The 12,874-nt window shown below is 38.3% G+C and overlaps 1 protein-coding gene across 2 annotated transcripts in view; it reads left to right on the top strand.

Moving 5' to 3' along the window:
- The window catches only part of RP1 (RP1 axonemal microtubule associated), a 655,430-nt gene that overhangs the window by 441,324 nt on the left and 201,232 nt on the right, over window positions 1–12,874 (top strand). For both annotated transcript variants that reach the window (XM_021005939.2, XM_078153415.1), the window contains one exon: window positions 11,007–11,226. In XM_021005939.2, the coding sequence (XP_020861598.1) occupies window positions 11,007–11,226 (220 nt within the window). The remainder of the gene's footprint in view (window positions 1–11,006; window positions 11,227–12,874) is intronic.

Genomic DNA, 12,874 nt, shown 5'->3' with positions numbered 1-12,874 from the left:
TCACATGGACTGAATATTAATTATAGGGAGAAAACAAAGTTAAGACTACATAGCCAAAACTATAAAATTAAGACCTGAGACATGCAGGTGATGCGTACTTCACTCTTGGCTCACTTCCCTACTCTCAGGACTTCTCCACCCTCTTGCCATCAATCTTCCCACCCTTTAGATGCTACCACCTTGAAGCCCTGACTCTTGAATGGTGAAGTTCTAGTTCCACTCCTTATTGCTTGACTTCTGGCCAATAGCCTTTCCCCTGTGTGGGAGACATTTCCTCCTTTGTCCCTTTCCAGTTTTACTTTATGTGTTGCTTTTTCCCTGATTTGTTTGCTTATATTTGCATTTAGCACAACACATTCCATACGGTAAGTACTTAATAAATATTCTATCTACATATCTATCACTTGAGGTCAAATTACCATTTATTAAATCCCAATTTTCCAGTGGGGGTGCACAACCCATTCTACTTAGACCATCACTTTGCAGAGTCCCTTTTAATTTCACACGTACATGTATTAGGTATCATCCTCTTTAACTTTGGGGGTGCTTAGGTTCCATGACATTAAGCTTTTCTGGGTTTTCTTCTGTTGTTATGTGGCTCTTTCCTATTCTTTTTTATCAAGTTCTCTTCCTGATCCCACACTCAATCACAGATGACCCTCAAGGTTGATGAGCCCAATATAGACCAATAAGATATGACTTTTTCCATGTGCTCCAGTTTATATTTAGCAAGAATGTCAGTATAGCTGTGATTTAGTTTTACCAGAAGTATATCAATTTGCTGGTCATTGAAACAAATGACTTGCATGGAGCACTAACAGTTAAATAAATGTTTGTAGGTGGTCTAAAGAATCGTGTGATTTTTATCACAGTCTGTATCCTTTTTTTTCACTACTCCATCACTATCACCATGGAAACAACAGGGGGCTCTGAGGGATTGAGGGCCATTTATGTATTTCTGTCTTTTCTCTGAATTGCTGCAGCCTAAAAAAATAATCACCAACTAGAGACCATCCTCCTGGTGATGAACTTCTTTGAATTTAGCTGTATTGCTTCTCAGGTAGCAGAAATAGAGTCCATTTTTGGATCTATAATTGAAGTCATTCCATCTTTGTGGAACCTGTCAGAGAACCCGCACATCATGATGAGTCATTGGAGTAGGACTTACTGAAGGACTTGAGGAAAGAAAAGGATTGAACAAGCAGTCAGTTATTAAACACTTTGCAAGGACAAATATGAAATAAAGGATTGATGAAGGGACCATTTATGACTGAAGAGCCAGGGAAGGAAGCACAGAATATTCCTGCTGCCCCCAAACCTGGGGAATACTTTTCTACAAATGCATGCTGTCCATGAGAAAAGTGGGCTTATATTTAGAGCCCATTGGTATTTATACACATTGGCAACACAGGGGCCAAGACAACTCACAACTCTAGTAATGCAGAGCCCCTAAAAATCTTTCTAGGTAAATTTCTCCTACTCTTTGTCCAGGACAAAGCATCTCTGTTGGACAGGTGGTTATGGTGGGCTCCCAGGGTCTGTATCTCTTCTCCAAACAACTATTGATTGCCAGGGCTAGTGCTCTCTTGAGTTCGTAGTCACTTCTCTTATAGGCTGCTAGAGGTCCTACCCTTTGAAGCTGCTTCCAGCCTTGAGTGATTGCCTCTCTATATCTCTCTCTGTCTGAAGAGTAATTGTCTGCTCCCTCAACTAGGATCTGAATTGTCTCTACCTCTTCTTGCACTGACTTTCCAACTGCAAAATGGAGTGTCTCCTACTAGGCTAGATGAACTCTTTCTCTGTCTCTGTCTCTGTCTCCATCTCTGTCTGTCTCTGTCTTTCTGTCAGATGGAGTGTCTCCTACTAAGCTAGATACCATGACTATGGAGGAGGGGCAGGAAAGAGAAATTCTTTCCTTCTCTTTTTATAAGTCATATACACCACAAATCTTCCTTCTGGCCTGGATTCATGAAATCTTTCAAACTGTTTGCAAGTTTATTCCATGAAGCCTCCAGGGGCTGGCGAAGTTTCCAGGTAATCCCAGGGAATAGCTTTACCACACTTTATGTTCATACTTTGTATAGGAATCACTTGATGTTAACATATCATTAATGCATTAATATCTCATTATCTGTGATTATACACTGTGGCTGCATCAGATGAGGTGGGGCAAGGGGGCCAGGAAGACTACTATGATTCTATGTCATTATATTGTTGGTTTCACATGGGCACACAAGAAGAAGAGCTAACATTTGTATAACATTTACTATGTTCCAAGCACTGTGTTAAACCCTTTATTATATATATTTTATCTTCCCAGCACCTCTGAGGGTACATGTATTATCCTTACTTTACAGATAGGGAATCGAGGTAAGCAGAAGTAAAGTGACTTGCCCAAGGTTACACAGCTAGTAAGTGTCTGAGGCTGGATTTGAATTTGAGTCTTTCTGACTCCAGTCTCAATGCTCTGTACACTGTACCACCTAGCTGCCTGAGTGACACAGTCAGGAGGAAGTTCAGTTAGCAAGGGCAGGACATGAAGATCATGCTGTTGCCTTTGAGAACTGTACTAACCACTATCTCCCTGATGGCTAAAAGCATATTTACCCCAACATATGCTGGGCTGACCACCCAGGCTTTGGAATCTCTGCTGCAGACACTGCTCCTTGCCTTTCACCTGTCTCCCTCCTGAGCTGGTACTTTGGACTCAGAATGACAAAATCTCCAACCACAGAGACCGTATGGGTCATTTCATGCCTGAGCAAAAATACCCTTTCTTACATTCTGAGAAATAATCATCCAGCCCATTCTATCTTTGCACAGTTATAATGCTTAGGAAGATTTTTCTTACATTCAAGACCAACATACCAGGAAATAAAACCAACCAACAAACATACTTTTGGTTGTCCATAGATTTCCTGATGAATCTCAGCTTATACTGGATTTTAGCACTCCAGAGAATATCTTAATTAGGAACATCCCACACTTATGTATTCCTTCTCCATTATCTGGGATTGTTTCTATCTTCTATTCCTTTCTTTAATAATCTAAGTTGATGAATTTCTTGTGCATCCACATTGGCCTCATTAAATGATTCTTTTTTTTTCCTCCCCTACCAAAACATTTTGAAATATATATATGTATATATATATACATAATATGTATATGTGTGCATCTCTCTCTCTCTCTCTCTCTCTCTCTCTCTCTCTCTCTCTCTCTCTCTCTCTCTCTAATCTTCAGACATATTCCTTGATAGCTTTCTATCCCTCAATAGCTTTCTATCCCTCCAGAATCCGTTTCTACTGTAGAATTTTAGGCTTTGAGATACTACTTATCCTAGAAACTGCTAGATGGTAGAGTGTAGGACTTGGAGTTAGGAAGACCTGAGTTCAAATCTATCCTCAGATACTTACTAGCTATACAACTTCAGTCAAGTAGTTTAACCATTTCCAGCCTCAGTTTCCTCATCTGTAGAATGGGGATAATAATAGTACCTACCTCATAGGGTTGTTTCGATGATTAAATGAGATAAAATATAAACTATTTTGCAAATCTTAAAGCACTATATGATTATCATTATTTTGGAACCTAGCAAAATGTGTTTGCTGTAACTCTAGCACCCAAGTTTAATTATGCCTTCTTTTCCTTTTTCTATACAAAAAATTCCAAGATGGAATTACTCCTTGAGGTTACAATTATATCCACTTTACCAACCAACTGCTACTTTGTCCTTTCCATGAGAACTTGATATAGAATTTACTCTTGCTCATTCTCCTTTTGAAAGATGGAATTGTGATTAAAGGAAAATCAAGAAATTATGAGGTGATCTACTTTTAAGAGAGAGTTCTACAGATGTCTGAAAAATTGACGTAATCCTTCATTACTGTCTCAAATTTCTGTGCCAGGCTTGTAATCTCTTTCCCCAATTCCTCATTACCTGCCAATCCTCTTTCTGCCCAGATGGTCTGTAGCACATTCCAGTGACCATACCATTTATGTTTTTGCTTTCATTGGCTTTCAGTCCAATGCTTCCCATAAAGGGTTCCTTTTCTGGTTACTGGATTTTGCCTCCTGAGAATATCTTTTTAATATGCAATGCTACTCTGCCCTCTTTTTTTTACCTATCCTGTTTCTTTTGAATAAGGAACTTCTAGAGCTGTATTCCAATAACAAGTCTCATCTCACTAAGTCTCAATTTGCCTACTTTGTGTATTTACATATAGATATATGACACCAGTGGCTTTTTATTGATTCTTTTCTTAGATTTGTCTCCTGTAAATTTCTGGGTAACACTTCTATTTTTCTTACTACATTGTAGCTATATTTTATAGTATCCAACTTGTGGATATTCATAGGCAGTTTTGCCTCCCCCCCCCTTTTTTTTATCTTTTTAAATCTTCATGAAGTAGATAGGCAAAATGCGCTTTAATCAGACTTTATTAGGTACCAGTGCCAGGCCATTAGCCTAAAAGTCCAAGCCCTATTCTTATGCACCATTTTATTTACTTCCCAAATCAGTCTTTCTTTTCTCAAACCTTTGTCTTCCATAGACTTTATTGATGGTAACACTCCTTTGCAACTTGGGTTTTAAGTTTCTTTCTTAAGATTTTGTGATTTTTCCCAGTACTTTCTAGTCCCTTCCCCCAGAAGTATTATTTATGCTTGTATGAATCAACAGGAATGGGTGGTAGTCATCTGTTTTGACCAATTTTGGGAGTTTCTGTCTTAAGTCATCAATGCAGACCTCAAGAAGTCAGCAGAACTTTGTTATCAAGTCAGCAAACATATGTCTCATTTGTACCACCTCTGTCCTACCCAATTTCCCTATAAAGCAGGGACTTATTAACTATCACTTACTGCTTTTCCTTCTGATTGGTTTGATTTTTACCTGAGACCTTTGGATCCACATCATCATTCCTGTGAAGGCGATCAGCTTCCTCTTCAGAGTACCAAGCTTCCTCCTCTTCAAGAAAAGACTCCTATTTGTGCCTCAACTGTACACATACATTGATCATTCTTCCCTTTCTTCTCTACATGATCTTCTATCCTTTAACCATTTGACACAGATCAGAATGAGAATTTCTCTGCCTCTTCAGATACTTTTAAAAATTTCTACTTTATTTTCACATTGGAAGAGAAAGTATGTTAAAGTGGAAAAAGAAATAGCCTTGAAATCAGAGGACTTGAGTTCAAACCCTAGCTTTGCCACTGCACAACTTTGGGAGAATGACTTCACTACAATTTATGTTTTACAACCTCCGCTGGGCACTCACTGCTGCTAGGCAATCCAACTATCAACTCCCTGATTAACTCACTATCCCACTCTCCACAGTGGCTTTTCTAAACCTTTTAATCCTCCTCAAATCTCTCATGGTTCTCCTGCTCTCCACCCTCTGAGCTGAGAACCTTGCTTCATATTTTATAGAAAAAAATTGAGGCCATTTGCTATGAACTTCCTCCCTCTTCTCCCCTTTTCCTCATCTCATATCACTCATATGCCCTTTGCTGCTATCTCCTCACTCACCCCTGTTTCACAAGAAGAGGTGGCCTTATTCACTCACTCACTCACTTACTTACTTACCTAGCATGACCCCTCTACCTACACAAGTGATCTCATTCCATACTGTCTCCTTCAATAGATTTCCTCTTTTGTCAAACTCACTCTATCATTTATTTTCCAACTTCTCTGTCTACTACTCCAGTCACTACTGCCTACAAATATGCCTATGTTTCTCCTATCCTCAAAAAACCCTTGATTTTATCATTTCTCTCTCTCTCTCTCTCTCTCTCTCTCTCTCTCTCTCTCTCTCTCTCTCTCACACACACACACACACACACACACACACACACACACACACTCACTCACTCTTCCTTTTCCTCTCCCTCTATTTCTGGTGGTATAGAGCTGGGACTGTACTATATTTGTCCTATCACCTAGTGGGTGCATTATGAATGCTTATTGACTAATTATCCAATCAGCTTTTCTTAGGCTTATCTTCTGGGATGGAGAGGGAGGAACCAGATATCTCTTATGTTTAAACCAAGTAAAATCATTTGATATTGGTACCTTTTGAAGGGGGTTTCTTCTTTCTGTGCCCCTTGCCAACCCTCTCCACCATTTTCATAAGATGAGAGTCAAGCCAGAGTCATTTTAAAAACCAAGCAATATTAGAATATATTTTCTCTCAGGCTTATTCAGTAAGAAGTCAGCTTACTAACAGTGGTAAAATACCATGAAGTGACTTAAAACCATGAGTATGGGAAACTAATGGAAAACCATTCCTTTTGATAGCAGTCACAGTTCTTGGCTGCAGGAAGATTAGAGAAAAGCGACTTCCATTTGTTTACCTGTTGCTTGTGTCTACTACATATAACCAAATATGTTTCGTCAGACAGGGAAAAATGTATTCTTGAAAGTACCATTGAAGAATCATATTTTTATTAGAGAGATGTCTCTATCATGGGCAATGATAATGAGGCATGCCAAAATGAGTAAACTAATGTATAAGAATTATTTCAAAACTTAGCTGAATCTTAAATTTATTGTTCTCAGTGTGTGTGTGTGGATGGGCGAAGGTTCTCAGGGCATCCTGATCAATTGATTTCTCCCAAGCCTTGTTAACATAATCACAAAAAGTAAGGGTCATGTAACAAAATAAGATGTCAATGTGTTAAAGCAACTGGAATGACATATTTATAGCCAGTCACTCTTTTACAATGTGAAGAAGTTTTTCCTCAAAAAATTGTAGGGGTAGCTTGCCATTGACTGGCCAAAGATTGACCAGGTCATTGATGGAGCATAAAAAGCAAGCTTGACAGCTTTGAAATAGTTAAGACAGTAAGAGCTTTCAGGAGCATGACCCTTGGTATTCTAGATGAGAGCCACTTATTTAGGAAGAACTCAACTCTTGAGAGGAATTTTCCTTTGCCTCTTGAGCTGGAGGAGATTTCTCTTACCATACTGGCCATAATGCAGTAAAGCTATTTACCAAGTAAGAGACTCTATACCTAGGGTGTTGGGGGGAGGGAGAAGGGTAAGGAGGGAGAAACAGAGACAGTGAGAGAAGAGGAGAGGAGAATAGGAGAAGAAAATGGGAGAAGGGGAGGAGAGAGAGAAAGAAAGAGCAAAAGAAGGAGAGAGAGGGAAAGAGAGAGAGATAGAAGAAAGAGGAGGAGGAGGAGGAAGAGGAGGAAGAGGATGAATGGGAGTGGTTGAGGGGAAGTGGGAGAGGGGAATGAAAAGGGGAGACAGGAGAGGGAAGGAAGAGGAGAAGTGAGGGGAGTGAAAGGGGGGAAGGAGATGAAAGGGGAAAAGGAGATGAAAGGGGGGGTAAGGAGAAAAGAGAGAGAGAAAGAGAGACACAGAGGGAGACAGAATCAGTGGAGGCAGCTCCAAGGACTACAACCTCTGGCAGTAGAGAGCCAGTCATGGAATAAAAAAAGAGAGTTAGCCCTGGCTGATAAGGGTCAGTGTTTGAGGAAGAACAGGTCTAGGGATTCCAGCTGAGCAATCTATCCGGCTTAGACCCTGTGACCAGAGAGGAGCAGCAGGAGAATATTACCAGAAGGAAAAGGGTATCTGAGCTCTCTAGCACTGGAGGCATGAATTGTCTGGGGTAGACGTTTTTTCTCTGTGCCTCACAACCTACGTGCACTAGGTTTGTACATGCTCTTCCCGCTGATGCTATAAGTAGTTGTGGATGCCTGTGCTCCAGATTTATGGAAGGAATAATTTGTAACTACTGTTCTTAATTTGCTCTGAGCTTATTATGTCTATTGGCTGACTATTAAAGGCATATATACTACTGGAACTCATAAGCTGTAGTTTTAGGAGTGCATACTCAGAAAATTCCTTTAACCCTAGGGTAGTAGCTACCCCCTGGGGAGCCAACTTATGAATATCAAATTTCAGAAGTAGTCCAGAAGGGGCGCAGCATTTTGCTCAACTAAGAATAATAAGCTTAAGAACATAAGCCAAGTTGTGAAGTCTAACACTGCTATAAAAGAACTGAACTTTAGCATTTCTGTCAAAAACACATTTAAACAACACAGATATGATATGCTCCCCTTGATGCCACATGCTTGCCTGTGAATATAAATTACATTTTTTTTGGTCCCAAAGGGCAAAAAAAGAGCATCTACCCTTAAAGATCTTCTGAATTATACTCTTTGGAGTTAGTGTGTGATTTTATCAAAGTCATTTTCCTATTTTCAATTGACATTATAAAAGTTACACTTTAATTTTGATAATTTCTCTCTAAATTTCCCAGATACTTTCATGACAGTTTGGTGGCAGAATTCCTATCCACAACACATTATCTCTGATCATAAGCCAATGGTGTGCCTTCAGGGGGAAGCACTGTAGGGCTAAGCAGGAAATTCTAAGTGTAGTTGCAATTCCCTGGCTTCTTCATTGTGTGAGCTCCAGATACTCATCTTACCTCTTTCAGTTTATTTCCTCATCTATTAAATTTGCTTTGATTCTGACCTACCATCCAGGGACAATGTACTTAGAAGGGAATTGCTGTTCTTAAGGAGGAACAGAGGCTCCTGACCTCCTTATGCTAATTCTCTTTATCTGCACAGGACAATTTGTGGGACAAAGCAAGGTCAAGGTTCTGTTGTGTAACTGAGGTAGTAGCTTCATAGCTGGAGCCATAAAAGTCACACTATTTCTGCCCAGAAAGCAATAGAAGTATCCCAATACCAGAATACTCAATGTAGTGTAATGGAAAGAGTACCGGTTAGGCCAGATGTCCTGCATTTAAATCCTACCTCTGCTGTTTATAAGCCATTTTACCTTGGCTATTTGGCATTTTAAAAGTTTGAAAGACAAAATTTCTGAGTAATTACTCATTTTACTAATAACTCTAGCATTTTAATAAAAAGTGGTCAGTGGCCCTCTTGAATGCCAAAGACAGTCATGGAGGTGAGCTCACTCTTGGAAGAGGAGTGTTACTGACAGTGACAATTAACTCTGATTGGTTTATAAGTAATGAGAGAATGACTATTACAAAGAAGGGCTGGACATATTCTGATGAACTTTGATTATGTTATTTGCTTGTAAGTTACTCCAGCCTTGGGGTAATCCAAACAAAGAATTTATCCCCACCTAAACCTGAGTAGAGCACAATGGCTTCCTCTCCTGGGTAGGGTCTGAACAAGATTGTTAAGAAAGTTAATACAATCTCATTATCAGTGATGTCCTTCCAGAAAGTGAACTTTGAAATGAGCACTGTAGAAAAAGGGGGAACTCTGGATCTCCCCAAATAATTGTTTATTAATAATAATTTCTTTCAGGTAAGTAATGTACCTTGTCTCTGGGCTTCCTTTTCCTCACCTGTAAAATGTAAGAATTGGACTAGATGATGTCCAAAGTTTCTTTCATCTTGACATTTGATGATCCTTAGGCTGGGTTTTCAGGGGTAGGACTTATGGGAACAGAGTTTCCAGAAATAGTAGTAATAATAAATAGCTACCATTTTTACAACATCTACTGTGTGTCAGGCCCTATGTTAAATGCTTTACAAATATTATTTCATTTGATCCTTAAAGCAATCTTGGAAGTGCTATTATTATCTCCACTTTACAGATGAAGAAAATGAGGCAGGGTCATATAGATATGAGTTTTTGAGATAGGATTTGAACTCAGGTTTTCCTGACCCTAGGCCCAGTATGCTGTCCACTGAGCCACTTAGCTCCCCAATTAATACCCATCCATGAAAGGTTAGGATTAAGGGTAAGGAAGAAGGGAAGCTCTGCTATTTCTCACATATAACCAAAAAAGGAAGGAAGGAAGGAGAGAGAAAGAGAGAGAGAGAGAGAGAGAGAGAGAGAGAGAGAGAGAGAGAGAGAGAGAGAGAGAGAGAGAGGGAAGGAAGGAAGGAAGGAAGGAAGGAAGGAAGGAAGGAAGGAAGGAAGGAAGGAAGGAAGGAAGGAAGGAAGGAAGGAAGGAAGGAAGGAAGGAAGGAAGAAAGAAAACAAAATTGCATTCTCTGTTTTCTTTCCTAAATCACTTAGAAAAGAATGTCATCCCTCTGGGTAGTCCAATCCTGATGAATCATAATATTTCATTTCTTCCTGTACTAAAAGCTAAAGTATTAATTCCTATTCCATGTACTTTCATAACATGTTACAATGACAATTCAGCAATTATTATATGTGAATTGCATTTTATGCCAACTGTTTCCTGGCACCTTTCAAGGATATTAATTAGTAAGCATAGTGTTGCATTATTGGGGGTAGTGGCAGAGTAATAGATATGAAATTGATGCACCTGGGTTCAAATCCAAACTCTGCTATTTATCTATGTGACTTGAGAACCTTGTTGTCTCTGACTGTCACTTCTTCATATGCAAAAGGAAACAGCTGGATTAGATTAATGGTCCCTTCTAACTCTATGTTTTAGAATTAATCCCCAAGTGATATGTGGAAGGACAGAATGGAAAATAGTGGATAGTGGAAAAAGCATTGTACTAGAAGACAAGAGTTCTAATTCTGGCTCTGTTCCTGTTTATCTTTAGGAGCTCAGGCAAGTCAGTTTATTTTCCTGGGATTCAATTAACTCATTTGAAAGATAAGAGTGTTGGACTGGCTGATCGATTAGGTTTGTTCCAAGTCTGAGCTATGGTGAGAACTGCATGAAGCTTTTTAGTGTGAGAAAGCAGATTTTATGGAGAAGAATGAATAAGCAAGCCTTTGTTAATGCAAGGTCCTGGGAATACTTACGTAGCATTAGCAAGCTTAGCATTTCCTTGTAGTTGTCAGAAAAAGGCAATATTTGCTTACAACAAGAAATTAATAGGAGAGGTTTTTTTTAAGGGTGTAGATTATCATGATGTGATTGGCCATAATTAGGACCACAAAACATAATCTATAAAATTAATCAGATTTTAATTGAGTTAATTGATATATCTTGATTGATATTAATTGATATATTCTCTATAGCATTGAGCAGTATATATGACTGGTAATTTGTTCATTTTCCTTAATGCTCTGCATTGTAGCTTGAAATTGGAGATGTTGGAGATGTGTACAAGATTCGGGTCAGCTGTGATGATTTGCCAGGCTTTGAGGGTTGGCATTTGAAGTCCTTTCACATAAAGGAGCCACAGACCAAACAAGAAATGAACTTTGACTGTAACTGCTGGTTCTCCCTTAACAGAGAAGATGGGGAACTTGTAAAAGAATTCCCTGTAGAGACTAAGGACCAAAACCCTTTACCAGGTAAAATAAAATAATACCAGTAATGGATAGAAATACAGGAGCAGTATGAACAATTTACTTTCAAACAAGCAAATTGAAAGCAAATCAATGCAGAAAGTATTTCATTTTATGATTTTTCTCTGCCCTAGATATCTTGGAAGTCATGATGTTCTCTCAAGCCATGGATAACTGTGGCTCTAGACAATTTTAATTACAAATAGAATTTAATGTTTGTTCAGTACTGTATGTAATTCTAAGTGTACCAAGTCCCAATCTATAATTATGTGATTAAAAGATAAGGCTCATCATGCAAAACTGTAAAACACATTGTTTTGTTCTCTTTTGTTAGTCTTTAGCTTATCATACCCTGAATTATTGAGAACTGTATGAAAAGTAATTGTTGTCATGCAATGATGTTATTTTATTCCAAAAGATGTTTACACAATGCCTTAACTATTCTTGTCATTATTAAAATATACCAGAACACAGTGTTCAGTAAAAGAGTGGGAATAGCTAAATTGATGCTAAGTTTTGGAATACAGTTAAAAAGAGAGTCTGTCATTTATTTTGCACTGCTTAAATAAAGTTCTATAAGATAAATGAACATAATTATTTGCAATTGTGAAATCTTGAGTTAGAGTTTCCTCACGACAAATCTCTTCTCTCTGGTAAGTTCTATTACACAGGAGATAATACAAAGGATCCATGCTTTAACTATTAAATGGCTTTCTATTTGAAATAAATATTCTTGTTGACATTTGATATTATTTACTCATCTTTCTCCATCCATCTTTCCCTAGTTGGTACCACTTCCCCTCTAAGATTATCTTCTGTTTACACTGTATATATGCCATATGTGCATAATTATTTCCATGTTGTCTCCTCCGTTAGAATGGGAGCTTCTTGAGGGCATGTACTTTTGATTTTCTTTGTACCTCCCTCATTTAGCAGGTATGTGCCTACCACCTAGTAAGTGCTTAATGAATACTTGTTGACATACTGACTAACTCATTCACTGTATGTTTACTATATATCCAACACCTTGCTTTGACTTATAAATTGATGTAGATCAGAATCAAAGTATCATAGAACCTCAGAGTTAGAAGTTCATTGAGGACGACTGATTGAATTCATTAAGGGCAGATAGGTATTCTTTTATTATTTCCTTACTGATCTTGGGTATCAACTCTCTTTTAGCATTTTTTTTTATTTAAATTGTTATATATGGCAAAGCTTTTTCTATTTGGCAGAGAAAACGGAAGTAAAGTAAGAGATGGTGAGATCTGCATTCTCTCTAGCAGCTATTGCATTGATCCTTTCTGTTCCAAGCAATAGTTCTATCTTTTCTTTTATTTTCAGACAAACCAAAAACAAAGGAAAAAAACAAGAACAAGAACAAAAAAAGTCCAACACTTTTTGTGTTGTCCTTCAATTTCCTCACTGGATTTAGATCATTTTGGGCTTTAGCATTCCTGACTCCACTATAGAGGATCATGTTGCATTTTGGTATTTCCTATCATCATCTATACATATCTCTTAAAATTCTCCTTTAGTTGATGAACTTCATTTGCATTTACAATTTCCCCTTTTCCTACTCATTGGAATTGCTTCTCTTTGTTTCTTCAGAATTTCATTTTGGCCATCATTGTGGCAAAGCTTTGCACTTCCC

This window comes from Phascolarctos cinereus, unplaced genomic scaffold, assembly GCF_003287225.1.
Source record: "Phascolarctos cinereus isolate Bilbo 61053 unplaced genomic scaffold, phaCin_HiC Scaffold_4;HRSCAF=312, whole genome shotgun sequence".
NCBI lineage: Eukaryota > Metazoa > Chordata > Mammalia > Diprotodontia > Phascolarctidae > Phascolarctos > Phascolarctos cinereus.
Note: the sequence above shows the minus strand (reverse complement) of the source record. Positions and strands in the feature narration are given on the sequence as shown.